Consider the following 24,817-nt stretch of genomic DNA (forward strand, 5'->3'; position numbering starts at 1 on the left):
CAATGGTCTTCTGTCAGCCCCTGAAACCTGTCCTTCTCCTTTGTATCTCATGACCTATTCACATGCTCTTTCTTCTGCGGGTCAGTGGGCCATTCTCCGTACATTATGTCTGACTTACTCCTTCAGATTTCTGTTTAAAGCTCAACTGCTCAAGGAAATATGCTCTGATTCTTTCTCAGACTGGGTGGCATCCCCATAACATGCTCTCAGAGAACCTTCTGTTTTTCCTTTCATATTTATCACAAATACAATCACATAGTTAATTTTATAACAACAGTGGAAGGGCATTGGATTCTCAGATAACTAATATTAAGGAAACTCTATGCATACCATAGTTCATCAGTAGCAAATGAGTAAAGACAAGAGTGAGTGGGAGAGAGAAACAAAACATTTAAATTCCCTCCATTATTCCTATTAGTGAGTTTATGACCTGATGCCTAGCAGTGGGTATAAGATGACATGAGAGTCCTGCTCTTTCCTGAACCATTCTTATTAACCAATTTCTTCTCATTAGGAAATGGAATACTGGTATTTGAAAAAATGTTTTACAACCATCACAGCTTCTTCACACAAGTTAACAACTTTATCTTATATTCAGTGAAAAAGAGAAATTGGCCCTAAACTCTAGGAAAACTGGTCATGTTGAATTAATGGAGTGACAGTATTGGAACCACACTAGGGAATTTTCTAGGGTAATCTTGGCATCTTCCTAGGAAATTTTCTAGGGTAATTTGGATTATGTGCAATTTTCTAGCTCACTTGATGATTTAGAACCTAACATAAGAAATACTGTTCTCTTTTTGCTTAATATTGGTGATCCTAGCCTAGAATGTAAGGTTTGTGAAGGCAGGAGGTACATCGGGCTGTTTTATCACTGTACCCCCTAGCACATGGCAGGATGCTTTGGTTATTCTAGAGCTTAATAGAGAAATATTTATGAAATGAATTAACATTCTGCCAGTGTTTACGGGCTCAGTCTGTTTGGCAACAGTACAGAGTTTGGATGTAAGATGGCTGAAGTAGAAGACAGAGTTTCAGATCCACAAGCATATGCAGACCTTGGATAACCTGTATCTCCATGGAAACCTAAATTAAAATAGCAAAATAACTGAAACCTGGACATGACAAAGTTCAGCGTGTTTTAGTGAAGACCTTTGTATATATGGCAACATTCTGTTCTTTAATTCCTTTTTTAGCCAAACTCTAACGGAAAAGTTGACATTGTCCTTCTCATTTTAGGTCAAAGGAGCCGGACTCGATTTATCCTTATGCCAACCCAAGGAGAAGGCCGGCCATGTCCCACAGAGCTTACCCAGCACAAAACTTGCCCAATGACCCCCTGCTACAGCTGGGTCCTCAGCAACTGGTCTGCATGTAAACTGGAGGTAAGTCATATAATGGCATTTAAAGAAATGTTTCTCAGTCTGTCCAAAGTACTTGTCTGTTGAAACCTACAAGCTGATGAAACAAACTTCACAGCACCAGGGGCCTGGCAGAGTGTATTTTTATGCCATAGAGAGCATGGAAAAAAAAACCAAATGACTTAACTTCATGCAGAGTGATATTGCTAGGAAAATAAATGCCCATCATTATCAACTATTTGTAATAAGTTGAATCAGGGGACTTTCAATCTTTTTAGCATCTTAAAGAATTCTCTATCTTCTTGGCTTGTTGGAAATATCAAAGCATTATGCAATTAGGCAAAACCCTGATGCTATAGAAATGCACAACTTGTCGTAGACTGTATTTCCTAAAAAAGCACTTTTAGGCTTAGACAAAATCTTGCATGTGGGCAGAAATCCAAAAGTGTATGAAAGATATATTTTAACATTATTACACAAACCAAGGTTACTACATTTTCCTCAATGATTGCTTTTTATTGACCTGAAATACAAATGCCTAGTAACATCATAATATATCATATACCCAGAGCTTTTGCTGGGTCAGCAATGATGCGCTATGGCATTTTCTCTCTGGTTTCTTGTGTAAGAAAAAAGCACATTGATTTTTCTCTATTTTCTTGTTTTACTAGTTCATCCTTCAGTTCGTATTCCAAGGCAGATTTAATTAGGTAACAATAAATTTGATTATGCATTAAGATATCTGCAGAGTATTCTCATAGTGTTCCTGTCAGGATGACATTGTTGTGCAGCATCATTATCTTGCAGAAGTTAAATGCCCATGTATTGTAATAAGTCCCAGAGGAATAAAATGTGTGGTACATTTGTTCAGTCTGCTTGTTACAGAAAACAAGGTACCATGCTAATTAATTCAATAGTAATCTAATGACTTTAAATATGAATACTTTGTCTCTTTCCTAAACCTTCAACAGTTTTTTCAGTACTGCTTAGAATCACAAATAAGAAATGGAAGGAAGATTTCTCCTGATAGTTGTTGAGAGAGTAAAGAAAACAAATTCAAAGAATTTAGGAACCCATTGCAGGAGAAGAAAGAGAAAAGACAGGAAGAAGGAGGGAAGGATGGGGGACAAACTCCACACTCTGTGTCTCACCAGCCATACAGCTGCTACTATACCTCACTTGTTCTTTTGTATTCAGATGGCCAAAAAGTTCATCTGGGTTTTTCTGCAAGATGTTACAGAAAATCCCAGGTAAACTTTTTGACCAACCCAATACTTTTCCTTTTATCTTCCTGGGTATCCAGAGCTTTTTTTTTTTTTTTTAATAGACAAATCTGCCAGTTTGTCTCATAGGAACGTGCAGGGGAAATGTCAAATGTAATGTTTGAGATTTTGCTGTCACATACTGAACTTTATCTGGAACCATAGAGGCCAGAGTGGTGGGTTGTGAACATTATAGCAGTACTTGTGGAGGTTGGGAGAAGGGGTTGTGGCATCTGATGGAGATACCCAGACCCAGGGGCCCTGGAGACCATGAGAGCAGGTGTATCCAGAGATTTCAAAGGTGCCTTAGATTTCTAGATGAGGTCATTCCATTCACTGACATTTCCAGTCAGGAGGAAACTGGAGTTAGCCTGAATCCAGGCAAAGCTCTCAGAAAACGTGTCTGTATTAATTATTCCTGCGTGGGCACCTTATCTGCAGGAGACCAACAGCATTCTTCACCAAGAATTTGGAATGGAATTAAAGCTGTTCAAAGATATTATATTCAAAAACTTGTCGCTGTCACATATTCCCTCTTATATAATAGATAAAGTCAGTAACTCAGAGGCAAAAGAAAAAGAGAATCTGGATGATATTTGAATTTTTGCTGAGTTTGAACTGCATTCCTGTTCTTCCTGAAGCCTGATTTTGAATGCTTTGTGAGATATATAACACAAGACATTTTCAATGAGTCCCCTTTTCTTACTCATCTATGTAAGCTGAGTTTGGGGAATTACTGATCAAAATACACATGAATCTCCACATACAAAGCAAGTGCACCTCCCTCACAGCTGTCCTTCAGCTTCTAGTTCGGTAATATCCTGCCCTGCCCAGTGTGGGTTGCAGACTTTTTCCCTTGAGGTGGTGGTTGTGATCTTGAAGTGGCTGATTGCCATCAAGTGGATCAAACCCCAAACAGAGGAGCTTACCCAGGGCATGGTGGATAGGCCAATTCTGTCACCATCGTCTGTGGAAAGAGACTTGCAAACGAAAGTGTTTATCCTCAGGCTTCATTTTTTTTCAGGGTTTCCTAACTCCTTCCAAGTTTCTTAGCTGATAACACGTATCCACACATATGTTGCAAAATCTGTTTCAGAGCTCAGACTCTGGAGTCTCTCAGGTCTAATTTTTTTAGATTTTATTTTATATATTCTTAAATATTATTTTGTAGACTTCTTCATCTATTCCTTAGTATTTCTCAGAGCTTCTCATTTTGAAAGTGGAATAACATGAAGTGATACCCTCTACTCTTCACTGCTGCTGCTGCTGCTAAGTTGCATCAGTCGTGTCCGACTCTTTGCAACCCCATAAATGGCAGCCCACCAGGCTCCCCCATCCCTGGGATTCTCCAGGCAAGAATACTGGAGTGAGTTTCCATTTCCTTCTCCAATGCATGAAAGTGAAAAGTGAAAGTGAAATCGCTGAATCGTGTCAGACTCTGTTCAACCCCATAGACAGCAGCCCACCAGGCTCCTCCGTCCATGGGATTCTCCAAGCAAGAACACTGGAGTGGGGTGCCATTGCCTACTCTTCACTAGATTCACCATTTTACATTTGTGTATATTTATAGACTCACACACATATTTTGTATTATTATTTAAATATATATCAGTAGACTTTTATTTTTATTTATTTAAAGGTAATTGAGTGTTTTTAATTTTTTTTTTTTGTTTTAATTTTTGGCTGCACCCTGTGGCATGTGGGGCCTTAGTTCCCTGACCAAGGATTGAACTTGTGCCCCCCTGCATTGAAAAGCAGTGTCTTAACCCCTGGACTATCAGGGAAATCTCTAGACTATATTTTTTTAAAGTAGTTTTAAATATACCAAAAAACTGAGCAGAGAGTTTCCATATGCCTCTTAATTTCCCAAACTTGCATGCTTCTCCCTATTATTAGCATCTTTGCAGGCCTAATTTTGGTCAAGATTTTTTTCCAGTTCCTCACTCTGCACTTTTTGCCAGGTTTTCAAACTCTCCAAACTCTGTTGACTTATGTATATCACAGGAGGAGCAGTAGTACCTGTTTTGCTGGGGGTTTTGGTAGCGATTAGACAAGTCATACAGAGAAGGCAATGGCACCCCACTCTAGTACTCTTGCCCAGAAAATCCCATGGATGGAGGAGCCTGGTGGGCTACAGACCATGGAGTCGCTAAGAGTTGGACACGACTGAGCGACTTCACTTCCATGCATTGGAGAAGGAAATGGCAACCCACTCCAGTGTGCTTGCCTGGAGAATCCCAGGGACGGGGAAGCCTGGTGGGCTGCCGTTTATGGGGTCGCATAGAGTCGGACACTACTGAAGCAACTTAGCAGCAGCAGCAGACAAGTCATATGTAGTGCTGACCATAGTACCTAAATTTAGAGCTCAATAAATTGAGGTTGTTATTATAGGGTCGATAAAAACTCTGATTTTGAACATTAGCACAACCTGCTGATCCACATCTGGTGATGCTGATCCAGAGTAGACAGGAAGTCCATTAATGATCTGGACAGCAGAGACTTAGTGACAGAATCCTGACTATTGACCATCTTGTTCTAAGAAGCCTGGCTCTGTTTTCAAGTCCTGGTGTGTAAAGTCTTATGAGTGAGACTGGATGAATGCTTGCTTTATGAATGAAATTATCATTCTGCTGCTGATTTCTCCTCATACCGTGGCTGTTGTTGTCAAAGGTTATAAGAGATTAAGGTGGAACATGGATACATACTAGAAACATATTATTGTTTGTTTTGGTTTTGAAAGTGCTCCCTGATATTGACTAGTTTCCCTTCATTTCTGCACACTCCATCTCCTGGAATGTCAAACAAAGCTCTAGTCAATTGCATCTCCAGTTACCTGAGGTTCTAGAGAGCAGTAACTTCAAACTTCAGACATGCTGCAGTATCTTCAGACTCCAAGTTATGAACTCTGACACTCTACAGTGAAACATATACCTTAGGCAATTTGGCCATGCAATGGCCAAAAGTTACAGAAAGAACCCTCCCCCAAACCCAAATTTAACTTATGCTAGTTATTTTCAACTTTGGGGTATAAATATTTACTAGAACATTTGGTTTGGATAAATATATTGTGAATTGATTTTGAACTTCCCTTTCTCAAAAAAAAAAAAAAGTGCACTTGGGTTCATAACTAGGGCACATTTTTTTAACCATTTCACAATGGTTAGAATGGTTATGAGATACTGAGATAGCAAGTGTGGGGATTGCCATCTTAGATAAACAAAGCACAATTCTTGTTAAAACATGTATGGAAAAGGATGTGATGGTCCCAGTTTGTGCGTCTGCTCAGATGATTCAGTCTCTAAGTTGCGGTAACTTAGACCTCCTCCAAGTTGCACCTTTTCTTTTTTTTTGCCAGTGTAACATTGAATCTGAAAGAATTTTTCTCAGCAGCCTCTGTACCATCCTGCATATCCGGCAGCCCATCCACAACCTGCCCCTGATACTTAGCAGCTGCTGTCACTGTGCCTTGACCTGGCTGGTGCTCAGCAGGCCCATCAGCCTCTGAGTCATCTGCTCCACACCCAGGAGCACTGTCATGACTGCTTTAGCTGCCCACCATGTCCCTCTTCAATCCTGCTGCTGCCAGAGCCGCAGAAGCTCCAAGTTCTAGCAATGTAGTTTCTGAGTCCTGTGGTGGGAGGGAGAAATAAGGAGGAGGCGAAATTCAGTTTCCCAATGCAGAGCCCAGTTGTCCAGTTATCACCTAATAATGGGTTGTAGCATGTAGCATCCTTGTGTGCAGCGACAGAGTCTATACAAATGTTCTTTCTCTCTCTCTCCATCTATACCAGAGGTAATCATAAAAAACTCTTGGTCTTCCACCTATTTCCTGGCTTAGTGGGAGCTGAGTAACATACCTCGGAAGTATAGGGGAGTTAATACTCCCTGGGATGAAAGTTGATCAATGAGAACTGGATCCATGGAGGAGGTGGCATATAAATGCCTCTGCCTTTTTCCTGCCACCACATCTTAGATGATCCATGTGGCCTGTCTAAACAATGTTGTGACTGACCAAGAAACCAGCTGTGTTTACTATGAAGTTGAGGCCAGTTGACAACACACTACCTCGTATTTGCTTTTCCTCTGTACCCGCGATGGCTCTCTCAGCCTCACTCTTGCACCCCTGGGATTAAAAAAAAAAAAAAACCCACAAAACTACCCTCTTCAGTTATCCAAATATCCAATGGACTTCTTTTTGAAATATGAGCACCTGACTAAACTGAAGAGATAATACTCACCTTGTGAGTATCTGCTAAAAATGTTAGAGTAGGAAGTCTTTCATCAGGCAGATGGTCGAGCTAGATAAACCACAAAGCTTCTGTTTCTGTGAGAAACTGCAAATTTTTTTTCTAATTGGCCAGAAAAATCTGAGTGGGATTTGTATAAAATGTCTTCAAAGAATAATATTCAGCACAGAGGCATTCCGAGAAAATCAGCGTTTTACTGGAAACCCCAATCTAATCCACATGAAAAAGTACTGAATTCCCTACAAAAGAAAAACAAGCAAAGCAAAAGAGAAATGTACACCCTGTGGTTGTACATGCTCTTTTGGGGAGTGATTATGGATTAGGCCACTTTATCACATACACCTAGACAAATTAGGTATTGTTTTTCTTTTTCAGTCAATCCTGGCTGAGTTCCAGAATGAATCGTCATATTCTGAGTGCATAAATTTCAAGGCATAAATTTGCATTTCTGCTTCAATTGCTCTGTCAGCTCTAAGAGAATTGCTCAGGGATGCCTTATTGTCAACAACTGAAAGATAACTCTCAACAGGAGGAAGCTAAAGAAATATGCAACTGTGTTTTTTTTGTTTTTTGGTTTCTTTTTCCCAAGAGGTGGCGGGAGCTAAAACTTTGAGATGTTCCTGATTTGGGTAATGCTGACAGCATCCTTTCCTCTGACAGGGTGGAGACTGTGGGGAAGGAGTCCAGACCCGCAGCCTCTCCTGTGTGGTCCACAATGGTTCAGTATCTCCCTGGACTGTACGTGTAGATGATGCACTGTGTAGAGAGATGCCCTTTCAAGACAGCATCTTGAAACAGCCGTGTTCAGTGCCTTGCCCAGGTAGGCAATTTTAAATGATTGGGAATGCCTTCCATGGTGACCTTTTTATTTATTTTTCTGTTTTTTGGAGTTCTCTCTCATCCAAGTTGAAGTTTGTAACTAACTTTAATCCATGTGTCATTGGTTATCACTTTGGAATATACCTAACAGCTTCTATAGAGGCAAAGTAGGCTGGCTGGGTGAGTCGGGGGGACGCACTGGACTTGGAAGTGTAAGAGCTAAGTTAGAATCTGGTCACTATCACGTCACTGGCATTTTGCCTGGGACATATACTCTTGTCGCTTTGAGCAGTGGTTGCTCCATCTAGAAAATGTGTTAATAATACCTGACCACACCAAGCACATTGCCAGCATTAAAAAAACGTTGACTGAATCCATGAGTAATGAACCCTGGCTGATGACATGGTGACGACAAATAAGGGTAAAAGTTCGTGAAAGCACTCTGTTAAACAAGCAAGTCCTATGTAATTGTGAAGGTTATTCTTAGTTACATAAGATTTATGAGTTTATTTTAATCCTAATAACACAACTTAACCTTGTATGGCAGGAGCTTAAGGTGGCTAAATATATCCTTATGTGGTCTTATAATATGGCATGTGACATATATGTGTGTATACATACATTCATATACACACACACACACACACAAATTGTGTGTGTTTGGATTGTTAAATGAAACATTCTTTAAGTTTAAAGCTACTCTACTTCTTTCCTTTATATAATTTCTATGAACATCCATTTTATGATGTTATGATGCTCTTTAAAAACTGAGTTGCTGTAATCTTTACACATCCTTTTAAAATTTTTATCGTCACTAGTAGACACTAGTGTTCTCTAGATAAAACTGCCATGATTTGAAGCAAAATAATGGCAGTATAGTGCTTGGCGCTTTTCATTCAACTAGATTAAACCATAAATTACTTCCTCACTCCTAGTGCTTTCTAATTAGAAAATTTGTCAGCATAGAGTTTGTAGTTTCTGGAATGCACGTGGACACTGTGGCACCACACAAATCCGGCTGTGAACCCTGTGTGTGTAAATGGGGTCAGGGGCCAGTTTTCACACTGTTTCCTCTGCTCTGTGCTGCATGATCCTCCAGGAGACTGCCATTTAACAGAATGGTCAGAGTGGAGCACATGTGAGCTGACCTGCATTGATGGAAGAAGCTTCGAGACTCTGGGTCGCCAATCTAGGTCAAGGACATTTATAATTCAGTCTTTTGAGAACCAAGACAGCTGCCCCCAGCAGGTTCTAGAAACACGCCCTTGTACAGGTACCAAGAGCACTTTTCAACTCTCAGCCTTGATTGATCAATGCTTATTCTGCTTTGATTGAGGCATAATAGAACCGCTGTTATCGTATTTACTTGCAGGAGGTAAATGTTATCACTACACGTGGAAAGCAAGTCTTTGGAACAATAATGAACGAACTGTGTGGTGCCAACGTTCAGATGGCATTAACGTCACAGGTATTCCTGCCTAAGATTCATGTGGGCACTTCGGAAAGATCTCTGAGTGTTGCTGTTGGTGAGAAGAATTAGCTTAAAAATTATAAGCAAGGGAAGACTGGGGAGTGGACTTAGATGAGCTTCATGGCAAGTTGCCATAGATCTTTGCATCTTAGAAAGCAAACAGTTCTATATGAAGTCCCATAATATCTCAGACAGGCTACCCAGGTGGCACAATTATAAAGAATTCTCCTGCCAGTGCAGGAGCCATAGGAGACAGGGGTTCAATCCCTGAGTCGGGAAGATCCCCTAGATAAGGAAATGGCAAACTATTCCAGTATTCTTGCCTGGAGAGTTCCATGGACAGAGGAGCCTAGTGGGCTACAGTGGAGTCACAAAGAGTAGATATAACTGACTGACTGAGCATACACACACACAGTATATCAGACAACTTAAAGAAGTAGTTCAGTTCAGTCACTCATTTGTGTCCAACTCTTTGTGACCCCATGGACTGCAGCACTCCAGGCTTCCCTGTCCATCACCAACTCCCAGAGTTTACTCAAACTCATGTCCAGAGTCGGTGATGCCATCCATCTATCTCATCCCCTGTCGTCCCCTTCTCCTCCCACCTTCAATCTTTCCCAGCATCAGGGTCTTTTCCAAGGAGTCAGTTCTTCACATCAGGTGGCCAAAGTGTTGGAGTTTCAGCTTCAGCATCAGTTGATACATAATAAAATTTCCTTGAATATCATGATCTAAGACAAAAACGGAAAGACACAGATGTTGATTTAAAACAGTGGTCTCTAAAATTTTAAAAGATGTACCTTTTCAGTAAAAGGTATTTGAGAACAGACCTCAAAATATCCTAAAATCCCACACTACTGTGCTAATGTATCATGTTATGAAACATATACATAAATTGAAATTAAAAGAGTTGATAAAGATATAATAAAGCTAAAATATATTAATGATTAAAAACATTTTCCTGTAAATTATAGATGCTTATGTTCATGTACTGAAAGCTTCATTTTTTAACAATGTGGTAGCCTTGATTATTATTTAATATCTGAATATATATTGAAGGAAGGGTTCCTCATTCAGGGCAGTGAATGCAATTAGATTGTACAAATGGTCTTCTCAATCATTTTAAATGGGTTTGTTTCGATGCCTTCTTATGAAAGAAAATCAAATTGTCATTCTTTTTACTTAGCGCTACGGCTGACTAAGAGCTCATCAGAATAGAAGAATCTCGAGTTTTCTATCGGAGAAAGATCGTCTGCTTCACCTTTTTCTAGTTTACTTGTTTTTTTCATTATTGGTTGTCCCTTTAAGTCCATAGTTTTTCCATACAACCATTTATTTTAAGTGACTTGCCCATTGTGTAAGTTATTATTAAAACTAAATATACGGTACATCTGCCTAACCAGGAACACAGAAAGCATCACTTGCTGCAGCATGCTGGGAGTTAACCAACCGGTGAGGGCTCCACTATCAGATGCGTGGAGCACCTCGCGCCCAGTGTGCATCCCAGGGCCACCTGATGAATGAGTTCAGGTTACCAGTGTCACCTGCCAAGTATCATCACAGCTTAATTTCACTGTTAAAATTTAAAATGTTGGCTAAAATATACAAATTCTAACATGTTTTTCCTGGCTCCCAGGTGCTCCTCTCCCCATGGAGTATACACACTGCATGGTGGAGATCCCTGGTTTAAGGAGGAAAAAACACCACCTCCAAACTCTGTTGGCAGTGACAAGGCTGTGTGGTTACTGCCACTAACACATGATCAGTTTCACACCTACCTGCTCATTCTGGAGCCTGGTGTTTTTTTTCTTGTGGAAATTATTTTTCAAGTAACAGATTTTAGCTGTTTCATTTTTCAGAAAAATGTAGATGCCACATTCCCTACACAGCCTTAAGCACAAAACTTTCTCTAGTTACAAAATCATAATTGGCTGTGTTATGATTATATACTATATAATTGGTTGACAATTATAATAATGCAGAAACTAGAACCTATAAATGCAGCCAGTGGTATATAAATGTAGCTTCAATGGTGCCCTTGAATAATATGTCAACTTCTTTGCTGGTACCTTGAATCCAGGAAGGCATGACTAATATATAAATGAGTTTTAGATTACAGAGATATTATTCCATCTAGTTACTGAAAGCTATTTTAATAAGGACTTGCAAGTACTAGTGTCAGATGTATGATTATCCCTGCTGGAGTATATACATTTGCTCTTAAAAATATGTGTGGCAATCTGTATGTGACTCTGCATGTGTGTGTATATGTGTGTATTCTGGCTGAAATACGTTTAAAATGTTACCAAATTGTTTAATATCATGGTCTCATGAATGGGCTAGTGGCATTCTTTTAGTGTTTGGTTGTTGGGAATTGGTCTAGTGCCTAGTTTGGGAGCTGGAAAAAAACTATATAGACAGATCTTTGAGCGTATATATTTTCTGCTCCTGAACTTCAATTGAGATTTCATCAATTCTTTTGCTGATCCTGACACTCACAGGCTTTGCCCTCAAGTGAAGCCATATGATAGAATCACCTGGCCAACACGCAGGTATAAAATCTCAACTGTAAACAACTTCTGTTAGCAGAGCCTCCCATCTCAAACAGCCCTTCCTAGAATAATCAACAAAATAAAAATAATACTGTTACAAGGTAGCCAGTGCCAGAGAGGAAAAGAAGTGAATATTTATCCTAGAAAAATCTGTAAATGATGGCGGGATTTCCTTTGTAGGAGGCTGCTCCCCTCAGGCACGCCCTGCTGCTATTCGGCAGTGTAACCCAGCTTGCAGAAAACCTTTCTCCTACTGCACACAGGTGAGTCAGGTGCTGAGGCTTGGACAGGTAATTTAATTGTGTTATATGTATGTTGTCTGATGTTTTCCAGTCTCCTGTAGCCCAAGCAGCAATTCCATGGGCCCACGATACCACCTAGAGGCATTTGCAGAAGTAATCACAGCTATTAAGAATTTCTTTGCATGGCCATGTGTTCAAGAAAGCAGTCTTTTTTACCTCTAAATCCATCTATAGCTAACCTCTCTTTCAGATATCTAATCTCTGTTAGCTCTATTTCTCCTCTGATTATCAATGTGTTCTCAGTTGATTTTATTTCCTCCATTTCATATACCTAAACTATTTTGCAAAATCTTTAAAAGGATATGTTCATGTTTGTTAAACATTAGGTACTAAATTTGATTACACTGTGATTAGTGTGTATAAATTTTTAGTTGATTTTAAATAAGTTGATAGTATGGTTATGGGTAATAATTATGGGTGTGTATATATATATATACACTTTTTTTTTTTTTTTTTGCCCCATAACACCCACTTATTTATTCAGTCACCAATAAAAGTTTACTGAATGGCTGACACACAGGGAACTGTCCAAGGTGCTGAGGACACAGCAGGAAACAAACTTCCTGCCCTCATGCAGCCTACATTCTGGGGAGAGAAACTGACAACACTAGGAAGAAAAGGAGTCTGATATATACATTTTTTAAAGCAGAAATTTTTCTCCTTTTCCTTCTTTAATTCCCACCCATTACTGCTCAGGATTTAATGCAAAATGTACCATGTATTCTAATCAGTGGTACTCACAGTGTACAGTGTATAAAGAAGAAAGGTGTGCCCTGTCTCTCAAAGAAATAAGTTTCTTCTTATACTGTGTTCTTTCCAAAAATGATTTGGTTAAAATGATTCAAATGCTCCATTCTATTTCATGGACCTTCTACTTCAAGTAGAATTAGGTTAATTCTTTGATACAGGAAAGCTAGGGATTAAGTTTCCAGTGGAAAAAAGAAGGAAAAGAGATCAGCAACGACTTCATGGGCTAATGATGTTTGTGAAATAGAAGTTGTGGCTTCCCACCAACTCTCTGGATACCCTCTGTAATAAATATAAAATACCTTTTCCCTTGAACCTTTGGCCTATATAACTGGTTACAGCTTTTCACTCAGACTAGAGACACATCTTCAAATGATAGCTTTCATATCTGAGCTTGTACCAATTTTCTTCATTAGTTTCTCCCCATTGAACATTGAGTAATGTCTTAAAGTAAAACCACTGGAAATATTTATAATGATAACTGTCATTATATACTCTCTTCCTAAACTTTAGGCATTTATTAATTATGTTTTTTTAACTTCTACTTTTTAGTTTTAGTATCTGTTGCTCCTCAATATCATGTGTTCAGTCAACAACTGATGACTAAGTAAATCAGTTCAGTTCAGTCACTCAGTCATGTCCAACTCTGTGACCCCATGGACTGTAGCATGCCAGGCCTCCCTGTCCATTACCAACTCCCAGAGTTTACTCAAACTCATGTCCATTGAGTCGGTGATGCCATCCAACCATCTCATCCTCTGTCATCCCCTTCTCCTGCCTTCAATCTTTCCCAACATCAGGGTCTTTTCAAATGAGTCAGTTCTTCACATCAGGTGACCAAAGTATTGGAGTTTCAGCTTCAGCATCAGTCCTTCCAATGAATATTCAGGACTGATTTCCTTTAGGACGAACTGGTTAGATCTCCTTGCAGTCCAAGGGACTCTCAAGAGTCTTCTCCAACACCACAGATCAAAGTATCAATTATTCGGTGCTCAGCTTTCTTTATGGTCCAACTGTCACATCCATACATGACCACTGGAAGAACCATAGCTTTGACTAGATGGACTTTTGTTGGCAAAGTCATGTCTCTGCTTTTTAATATGCTGTCTAGGCTGGTCATAACTTTTCTTCCAAGGAGTAAGAGTCTTTTAATTTCATGCCCACAGTCACCATCTGCCGTGATTTTGGGGCCCAAAAAAATAAAGTCTGTCAGTTTCCTCTGTTTCCCCATCTATTTCCCATGAAGTGATGGGACCAGATGCCATGATCTTAGTTTTCTGAATATTGAGTTTTAAGCCAACTTTTTCACTCTCCTCTTTCACCTTCATCAAGAGGCTCTTTAGTTCCTCTTCACTTTCTGACATAAGGGTAGTATCATCTGCATATCTGAGGTTATTGATATTTCTCTGGGCAATCTTGATTCCAGCTTGTGCTTCATCTAGCCCAACATTTCTCATGATGTACTCTGCATATAAGTTAAATAAGCAGGTGACAATATACAGCCTTGACATACTCCTTCCCCTATTTGGAACCAGTAAGTAAACATGACTGATGCATAAAGATTGATATGAGTTACCATTTAAGGCTAAGGTATGTTGAGAAAATACCAGACATAGTTTTATGTAAGGAATCCTAATAGCAAAGTCATAGAGATTCATAATCTCATGCTTATTTTCTATTCTCCTCTATTGGCTTTATGTTTCCTGGAGGAAGGAAGAGCAGTTATTTCAGTTTCACTTCCAGAGACAGATAGAAAATCTTTGCCCATTACACTGTATCATTATCAGTTTCTTTGAAAGGCTTATTGTGCATGAAAATTACCAGGAATCCACAGACAAATATGAAAGACCCATTGTCATGATGCCAACTAGGAATGTGATGATGTGGTGTGACACTCAGGTTACTTTAAGATATCTCTCTCTCTGTCTTTCCTCCCTCTCGTGGACATGTGCCTTTGGTGAAGTTTTTTTTTCCCCCCTTCACAGCCTTGGACTGTCTCCTCTGAGTGCGGAACTAAGCCTACGAGTGGAGAGCCAGTTCATTCTAGTTTATGATCAATGATAGAAGATGATAGAGGCAGAAAGAGACCTCAAAGAGCACAAAACTCAGAGAAGAGATGCACATAATTTCTGTTGCTTTGCTTCTCAATGTTAAGGACAGATTGGAGTAAGCAGGCAGGAATCTGAGATAGTTGGGGGAAGAACCAAAGTAAATTTTTAATTAAAGCTTTAAACACCTCTGTAAGAGAGAAAAGGATGTAGTTCATATTCTCTATTGACAAAAAATTATGATTTCAATTTGGAAGATGTAAGAATGATCAGTCACTAGAAAGAACTGATAATTTATTGAAGTGTTGGCTTTGGAAATCAGAAAGATGAACTATTTATTGAATTTTCATTGCTTTGACAAGTCTGGTGCTGAAAAACCCTAAATTGCCATGACATATCATGCAACTATCGAGCAGTTCCAACAATTAAGGTGTTATTTTTTCATCTGTACGACTCACTGTGTAACCAGAGATGTATTTTTCATGCTGTAGGGTGGAGTCTGTGGTTGTGAGAAAGGCTATACAGAGATCATGAGATCAAATGGTCTCCTGGATTACTGCATGAAGGTACCGGGCTCAGAGGATAAAAAAGCTGATGTGAAAAACCTTGCTGGGAAAAACAGACCTGTGAATTCAAAAATACATGATATTTTTAAAGGTTGGTCTCTCCAACCCCTTGATCCAGGTACATATCAGTTATGAGTAAGAAATGTAAATTTTCTCTTGGGGGATTAGGGTTCATATTGTGACCACTGCTCATGATGGAAAGCATGGAGGGAAGAAGGGACAGAAAAGGCAATATGGTCTTATTCAAGGTTCCTCACATTTGAGTGCCATGTAGTGTAAAACGTTCTCACGGGTGGTTGAGAATAAGTCTGTCAACCCCAACCCCAGTCTGAGTTAAGGAAACAAATATTAATCTTTGAAAATGTTTGAATTGTAAATTATCTTTGCCAAAGACTTTATAATAAAAATTGTGAAGTTTTATATATAATTGAAAAATGAGAAAAGCAATAGATTCTCAAGAACATGGAGTTACGTAGGGAAATTCCAGGTACCCTATCTGGTTTGAGAAACACTAGTGATATAGTAAAACAGCATCAGTTTCAGAGGCCAAGAGACCTATGGGTATCAAGGATCAGAGGTACTTCCTTTGTAATTGCATGTAATTTCTTTACCTGTCTGGAACTGTTTCCTCATCTATGAATCAATCTAGGCATCTGTCCTGAAGAATTTTTGTGAGTATTAGCACAGTGTCAGGCCTATAGGACTCAAAACTTAGTGGAGATTAAGGATAAGAATGAACAGTATTAGATAATTTCTCTATACCCTATGATTCCATGCTGGTTGTATTGCATGACTCACCTCATTGTATTCTTGCAACATATAATGAGATGTTGTTATCCCCACTTTAGAGATTATGATTCTGAAACTGGCAATGCAAAATAATTTGACCAAGGTCACAGCACCAGTAAGTGACAGAAAGGTATGAAAGGCAAGCCAATAAGATCCTTACACAGCACTGGCCTCTACTTTCTTCTTTAAGAACTGGACAAAAATATGAAAGCAAAATTCTCTGTGCCTAATGTACATACCTCTTCCAGAAAACAAAGTGCTGTGAATGACAGGGAGATAGCGTGACTGATGGAAGGAACCTTGAGAAGGAAGACACACATGAAGCTCAGACAAAATATACCTTGGGAACTTTCAGCCCAGATCCTAAGCCTTGGTCATACCAAAGTGCCCTGATGACATGCTCAAATGAAGCAAAACTAGAGCCCAGGCACAAAGGACCCTAGATCTAGTGGAAGAAACAAGACATTCTATGACTAGCTTATAAGGATGACCACAATATCTTAACTTTTGGTTCCATAGTACGTCTGGGCGTGCCATAGATATTAAAAATCATATTCATCTGTGATGTTTAGCTAGAGAAACAGACTTAAAATTGAGGGAAGCATGCTATGAAATGCAGCCAGTCTCACTCACTGCTTCTAGACCCTATTTCAGAGAGAGAATTAAGATGAGGTTCCAAGAAAATGAGTTTTCAAATCCACAAATGAAGTCCTTAAACTGGAGATCTAACTGAAGCATCAATACCATGTATGTGACTATACATGTGTGTACACATACATGCATAAACACAGACACATATATGTATACTCATATATACACTTGTATAGGTATGTATGTATATAAACATATATGTAAAATATATATTTAGTCTGTGAGAAAGTTTATAACTTTCATTAGGTTCTCATAATGGGGTTAAAAATTTGAGCAAACTCTCAGGAAGGCAATTAGGCAAAACCTATCATACATTTTGACCTAAAATTTTCCTCCTACAAATTAATCATACAAATATACACACATATACTGAGAGAAGAATTTAAATGATATTATATGATTGCTTATTATATAGCAAATGAATGGAAATAACATAAATGTCTACAAACAGAATAACAAACAAAAATATGATTCAACTGTGTAATGTCTCTTAGGGGTATTAAAAAGGATGAGATGGACCTGCCTTTATGAACTAGTATGGAAATATTTTTATTATGTATTGTTAGGTGGAAAAGTAGTACCAAAATGAATGATAAGGACAATTTGTGTCTTTTTGAAAAAGTGCATGTATGTTGTGTATATACTCGCTTGCATTTGCAGAGAAAACTATGAGATGGTTCATAAATTGGTAACAGTGGCACCTGGGTAGGGAGCTCAGAGATTGGCAGGAAGACTAATTTTCCACTACATATCTTTTTTTAAAATTATTTTTTATTGTAGTATAAATGCTTTACAATGTTATGTTAGTTTCTGCTGTACAATGAAGTGAATCAGTCACATGCACAAATATATCCCCTCTTTCTTGGACTTCCCTCCTCATCACATCTACCCAGGTCATTACAGAGAACCGAGCTAAGCCCTCTGTGCTATACAACATTAGCTTCATATAAACAGCTATGTTAATTCTTCTTTAAGTAACATGATTTAAAGGTCACCCAGATCACATACCTCTGCAATAGGGATTTAAAAGCACTGGATCTTACAATACTTCAGCTTTATGAGGTTTAGGGGTAATAAGATGAAAAGTACATTGTCACTCAGGGAAGACTTTTTTTAATTGCCAATGTAAAAAATTCAGAATAGGGGATCACATCATTAGTGTTTCAAAGAGATCAAAATCAAAGCTTTGTTAAAAGTTTTATGACCATAAAAAGGGCCATTACTATGTTGAAAACTCATTCTAAAACCTGATTGAGGCTTGAAAGTGTCTTGTAAGCCAAAACTGTGATAGATAGTCACAATATAATTGAAAGTAATAGTGATTTTCTTTCAAACAAATGTTTACAATAGATTGTTTTTTATCCCATGAAGGTCTTAGAATAAGATTCTGACATGTGTTTTTCTGGACCTACAGTTAATTACAGTCAATGTAGTATAATGAACCTTGGTGTGTACATCTTTCAGAAAGGAGCATAATTCCTTTTGGGACGCTAAGGAATTGCTATTATCAGTGCAATTCTAAGTTTAGTTAACTGTGTGCTCATGTAAAACATAACAAAAACCATGTGTTTTCCAGAAACAACTCAAATTTATACATACACACACCATACATAAGGTGTGTGTCATATAGTTAAAATCACAAAATAGATCAGACTATTTGGTTCTTTTTTTTTTAACCTCTTACAGATATTAAATCCAAAATAATATATACTTCTACATGTGGATATGCTTTGTAATACTTTTGTATTAGAAGTATATATAAATGAAAATAAATTCAAAATATCCTACAAGTTGTTAGATTTTATGAAGTACTGATTAGTAGCACTGGTCTTGGCATTGTGAAAAAATTGATAACCTATATTTAATATTTTCACTTATTTTTTGGACATTTGATAGCTGTCACATGTGAGTATTTTCACATATGCTTCTGACTTATGCAAATCTCAGAATTCAGATGAGAAATAAATAATACACTAAATAAATGAGAAATAAAAGCTTTTGTATGCTAAGCCTGTTATTTTTTATTTTAAACAGATGGCCGAGTGAAAATTTGGGTTTATGGAGTTTCAGGTGGTGGTTTTCTTATCATGATTTTCCTAGTATTTACTTCCTACCTTGTTTGGTAAGTACTAACTAGTAAAAAGTTTATACTCTATATTTTCATTGGTGGCATATTATACTAAAAGAAAACTTATGTTGAAATCTGGTCATTAAAACAGGACCCTTAAACTCACAAATAATCACCAACATTAGAATTGCTAAATAGTTTAAGTGGGAGAGTATTATCTTTATTGTCCTCATTTGAAATAACATTTTTGTATTTGGCTTTCATATAATATCACAGGTATACGAGGCAAATCATTAATCAGGGCTTTCCCATTTTACAATTTTGATTTAGATCAGTACCATTTTAACACACTGGAATTTCCTGGTACCTCTTAGTACCAGGACTTAATCACAGAGGTTTTTTTTTTTTTTTTTTTAATTAAGTGTAGTTGATTTACAATGTTGTTTTAATTTCTGCTGTTAGACAAAGTGATTCAGTTTATACACACATACACACACACACAAATACATACACACACCCTGGAGAAGGAAATGACAATCCATTCCAGTATTCTTGCCTGGAGAATCCCATGGATGGAGAAGCCTGGCAGGCTATAGAGCATAGCGTTGCAAAGAGTCGGACACGACTGAAGCAGCTCAGCAGGCACATATGTATACACACACATTCTTTTTCATTTTCCATTATGGGGACAGGATATAGAAAATAGTTCTCTGTGCTGTATATAGTAGGACCTTGTTGTTTATCCATTCTAGGTATAAAAACTTACAACTACTACCACCCTCCCACTTGGCAACCACACATCTGTTCTATATCTCCGTGAGTCTGTTTCTGTTTCATAGACAGTTTCATTTATATACTGTAGAGTTCACATGTAGTGATATCATAGGACATTTTTGTCTTTCTCTGACTTACTTCACTTACTGTGTTAATGTCTAGGTCCATCCATGTTCCTGCAAATGGCATTATTCCATTCTTTTTTATGGCTGAGTACTATTCCATCGCATATTTGTAAAAGAATTTTCTTTATCCATTCATTTGTCAATGGACATACAGATTTTTTCCATGTCTTGGCAATTGTGAATAGTGGTGCTATGAATATAGGGGTGCATATATTTTTTCTAAGGTTGTGGTTCAGACGGTAAAGCGTCTGTCTATGATGCAGGAGACCCAGGTTCGATCCCTGGGTTGGGAAGATCCCTTGGAGAAGGAAATGGCAATCCACTCCAGTACTATTGCCTGGAAAATCCCATGGACAGAGGAGCCTGGTAGGCTGCAGTCCATGGGGTCACAAAGAGTCGGACACGACTAAGCAACTTCACGTATGGATGTATGGCCAGAATTGGGATTGCTGGATCATTTGATATTTCTATTTTAGTTTTCTGAGGGACTTCCATGCTGTTTCACACAGTGGCTTCACCAACTTATTCAATAAATTCCCACTAACAATATAGGAGGGTTTCTTTTTCCCCATGCTCTCTCCACCATCTATTATCTGTAGACTATTTAATGATGGCCATTCTGACTGGTGTGACGTGGTATCTCATTGTGGTTTTGATTTGCACTTTTCTAATAAATAGTGATGTTGAGCACCTTTTCATGTGCCTATTGGCCATCTGTATGTCTTTGGAGAAGTGGCTACTTAAGTCTTCTGCCCTTTTTTTTTTTTAATTGGGTTGTTTTCTTGTTGAGTTGTATGTGTTGTTTGTACATTTTGGAAATCAAGCCCTTGTCAGTCACATGATTTGAAAATATATTCTCTCACTTGTAGGTTGTCTTTTCATTTTGTTTATGGTTTCCTGTACTATGCAAAAGGCTTGTAAGTTTGATTAGGCCCAATTTGTTTATCTTTGTTTTTATTTCTATTGCCTTGGGAGACTGACCTAAGAAAATATTGGTACGCGTTATGTCAGAGAATGTTTTGCCTATGCTCTCTTCTAGGAGTTTTATAATATAATGTCTTAATGTTTAAGTCTTTAAACCATCTTGAGTTTATTTTTGTCTATGGTGTTCTAACTTCATTGATTTACATGCATATGTCCAGCTGTCCCAGCACCCCTGGCTGAGCAGACTTTTTTTTTCATTGTACATTCTTGCCTCCTTTGTCAAAGATGAATTGACCATAGGTTTGTGGGTTTATTTCACCTTTTTGGTCAGGTTTATTCCTCAGTATTTTATTTAGGGGAGTGAGATTTTACAAGGTACTTTTTTTAAATTTTCCTTTCTGCTATCTCTAGCTCCAGGAATTCTGATTTAAGCATCCAGACAACTTGACCACATGCAGGAGTAATTAAAAGAGCCCCAGGTAACTAATAGCAGGCAAGGCTGAGAAAATTCTAGTTCTTAAATTTTCTTCTCAAACTGACCTATTTTTACCAAGTATGTTAAATTGACCAGTTGGTTCAAAAAACCTATGAGTATATTTTAGATAGTAGAGTCAGGTGTTTATCTACAGTGACCAACCATAAAAGAAAATTTGATTGTCCATTCCAGGAACCCTGTTTTGTAAGCAACTAGTTCCTTAAGTATATTATTCTCACAAAATGGTGATTACTTTATTGTATATATCTTATTTGATGAGCTGATCTTAAAACCAGACAGAAGTAAATACCTTTGAATATTTTTAAGTGTGTTGAGAATATTTTATTAGCTTCCTGAAATTTTTCAAAGGTTTTTTTTTTTAATTTTCATAAGATCAAAGTGTTACTTTGCTTTTTTCTCTAAATCGAGATATTTATATTCATCATCTGTCTCAAACTGTTTCCTTGACAATTTTTGCCCAAAAGTTTTTAATCTCAATTCAAATCCAGTCTTTGTATTTTAGCTCATACTTCCAAGGTTACACAGGTTTTTAAGTCTTTGCTCTCGGTCAGTGAAAGTTAGTAAAGAAAATCAAGTGACTTTAATTCTTTCTGCCACCTATAGTGATTGAGATTGAATTTCTAGAAGTTGGATTGCTATCCAGCTAATACTTCCTCAGTGTTGCAATAAAAAAGTAACACCTTCAGTTATTTACCTTAAAATCAAATGATTTGACCAGTTATGTTTGAATTAATTTTGTATTGTCTAGATCCTGTCTTAATGAACAAATGTGAAGTGGAAAACCTTATGTGAGCTTGAGAGTGATAGGAAGCATTCACCACTAGAAAAAATGAGGAAAAGATCTCAAATTGAAACAAAGAACATAAAGGCTTGATAGATGAGAAACTGCTCTCAAAGCAAGGGCCCAGTATAGTGTAAGATAATCAGCTAGTCTATTAGTCTGTGAAAGCTGAGATGTATTCTACTTCACAGTCACATCCCCAATTCCAGATTCTATGGTTCCTTCTTCCTTGAATATCCAAAAGATTAAAAATTAAAATTTAACATTCATAAATTCTGCCCTTTTACACTTCTCCCTTTCTTTCAGCTTAAAAGTATGTTACCCTTAATCCATTCCTTCAACAATACTTACTGTAGCCCTTCCTAGGCTCTGGGGATTGATTATAGGTACCTCACTGAATTGTGGTGACAAACATAATTTTCTAGAGAATTTTTAATGTAAAAGATCAAGGGAATCATCCCCTACTGTTTAGTGACCAAATTATATAGATACTTATGTGTATAGTATATCTATTTTTTTCATCCTCAGTATCCACCCTTAATAATCCCTCATTGGAAGTAGCAGTTAGCTCCATATTTGGAAGCCCTACAATCCTCCTTTCAACTCTCTATAGCCAGATTAGTCTTCTTAAAACTTAGCCAAGTGATCAGCCCCTTTCCTCCTCAAACACCAGCAGTGGCTTCCCATTGACAGCAACATGAAAGTCATGTTCTGGCTGCCTTGCAAGTCATTAAAAGCCTTCCACTATTTGAGCCCAAACAACTCTTTCAACTTCATTTTCATATTTCTCTATGCCCCAGTGTGTTGCATAGGCTTGCTGCTAAGTCACTTCAGTCCTGTCTGACTCTGCGACCCCAGAGACGGCAGCCCACCAGGCTCCCGCGTCCCTGGGATTCTCCAGGCAAGAACATTGGAGTGGGTTGCCATTTCCTTCTCCAATGCATGAAAGTGAAAAGTGAAAGTGAAGTCGCACACTTGTGTCTGACTCTTAGTGACCCCATGGACTGCAGCCTACCAGGCTCCTTGGTCCATTGGATTTTCCAGGCAAGAGTACTGGAGTGGGGTGCCATTGCCTTGTATTTAAATTGTTGCTTTATCATTGAAGCATTTAAAATCTCATTCTACATCAAAGTCAACATTTCAAGTTTACTATACTCATATCCATCCAAGTTGGTTGAGATACAACACTTCTTTCAATCTGCTTGTGTTGCTATTTCAGAGGTTTTATCTCAAGATGTAAGTATCTATTAATATATATTAGGGAAGTTTGTCATTTTATTTGTACTGCTCATGTATATTTATGATCTCCATTAAAATACTTTTTATATTGTAATCTTTCATAATATTTATAGGAGTTGAATATAAGGCTACAACCTCTTTCTGAAGGATAGTGTTTTGGGAAGCGTTACCTTACATTAGGGTACATAGTGTGGTATCTTATTTCACAAGAAAGCTTCTGCTTGCATGGTTTACTCCTTACAGTTCATTCTTCTAGAATTAATTTTCATAAGTTATTGGCATTCTAACAGTTCTTCCCAATAAAAATTTAAATGCCAACTTTTTCTTTATGAAACAGCCTGGAATAACTTGTATAAGCTGCCAGCCCTGTGGCATTTACTCCATGCTGGCATTGTAGTTACTTGTATAAACGTCTTCCAACATCTACCAAACCATAAGGACTTGGGGGTGGGGGAGAAGAGCTTTAATGACTTATTTTTTAGAGTACAAGTTTCACAAATATTTATTAAATAAGTGAATGAATCAATGAGTGGATAAGCTAAAACAATCTATTGCCCATGATCTTTAAAGGTCAAGAAAAAAATCTAATATTCACATATGTCAAAGTGCTTTACATAGGTTGCCTTATTCAGTCTTTCCAATAATCCAATAAAGTGTTGTTATTATCATCCTTATTTTAAAGAGGGAGTAAGCCATACTCAGAAAAGTTCAATAACTTATGTAAGGGTATCAGCCTGGTAAAATCAGCTCCAGATTCGTCTTAACCCTCAAATGTCTTAACCCCTTTCCACTGGACTTCCAGTCTCTGTAATTTCTTGTCCTTGAGTAATCCCGAAAACTCTTTAGACTCAATTTAATGTCTACACCTTTTCCATTTTTTAGCAGATCTTCATTTCCCAAGAAAAGTAAGTTATAGACCTGGGAACAGACTTATGATATCAAAACACTTACTGTTACATATGAGCTGCCTAAAGAATCCAAATAGGTTTTCACAGCATCTATTTCTATTAAATAGCTTGCAGAAGAGTTAGAAGATGACAGTTTTGGAGATTTTATATTTTCTCCTTCAAAATAAAAAACTTAGGACAAGAGAGCTGCTATAACATGCCAGGTGTTAGGTGTATACTTTAGATGAAAGCAATTTATAATAACATTTGGAAATGTTTTTCAGAAAATAGAGAAAAATAGTCTTCTCAAGGACTGCTTTGGTTAGATATGATCCTTTGTATGTCTGCCATAAACATTTGGGTATCTTGAAATATTACTGATGCCCTAGCTCCCCTGGCAATAAAGATCCATGAGGTCATTTAGTGGGAACGACCATTGGGTGAGCTTTTAGTTAATCTAGACATAGTGTCTGGAAGTTACTTGGAGAACCACATCTATTCTATCTTGCTCAGCACAATGCAGGGAATGGGCTCTCAAGTTTGAAGGTGATGCTGCCACCTCCGAGGCTCAGCCCTCATGAGTAGCTGACTGTTTGTTAGTGTCTTCTGGTCTGGGTCCTGTGGCTTGCAATCAAGGGTGGTGAGAAGTGTCAGCACTTGCCTGTCTTTTCATAATGAACTCGCTTTTCTGGTCTAATGGGCTTATCC

At 38.0% G+C, this 24,817-nt stretch overlaps 1 protein-coding gene across 9 annotated transcripts in view; it reads left to right on the forward strand.

Moving 5' to 3' along the window:
* Positions 1-24,817, forward strand: part of THSD7B (thrombospondin type 1 domain containing 7B) — a 1,262,144-nt gene that overhangs the window by 1,232,090 nt on the left and 5,237 nt on the right. For 7 of the 9 annotated variants that reach the window (XM_086367910.1, XM_086367918.1, XM_086367926.1 and 4 more), the window contains 7 exons: positions 1,240-1,385; positions 7,531-7,690; positions 8,789-8,962; positions 9,062-9,157; positions 11,893-11,975; positions 15,301-15,493; positions 18,850-18,937. In XM_086367910.1, coding sequence (XP_086224036.1) covers positions 1,240-1,385; positions 7,531-7,690; positions 8,789-8,962; positions 9,062-9,157; positions 11,893-11,975; positions 15,301-15,493; positions 18,850-18,937 — 940 coding nt within the window. Of the gene's footprint in view, positions 1-1,239; positions 1,386-7,530; positions 7,691-8,788; positions 8,963-9,061; positions 9,158-10,346; positions 10,545-11,892; positions 11,976-14,746; positions 15,254-15,300; positions 15,494-18,849; positions 18,938-24,817 lie in introns of those variants that run through there. The other 2 variants (XM_086367960.1, XM_086367969.1) reach the window with 2 other exon arrangements.

Source organism: Bos grunniens, chromosome 2 (genome assembly GCF_055505025.1).
Source record: "Bos grunniens cultivar Pamir isolate PY7600 chromosome 2, Bosgru_T2T1.0, whole genome shotgun sequence".
NCBI lineage: Eukaryota > Metazoa > Chordata > Mammalia > Artiodactyla > Bovidae > Bos > Bos grunniens.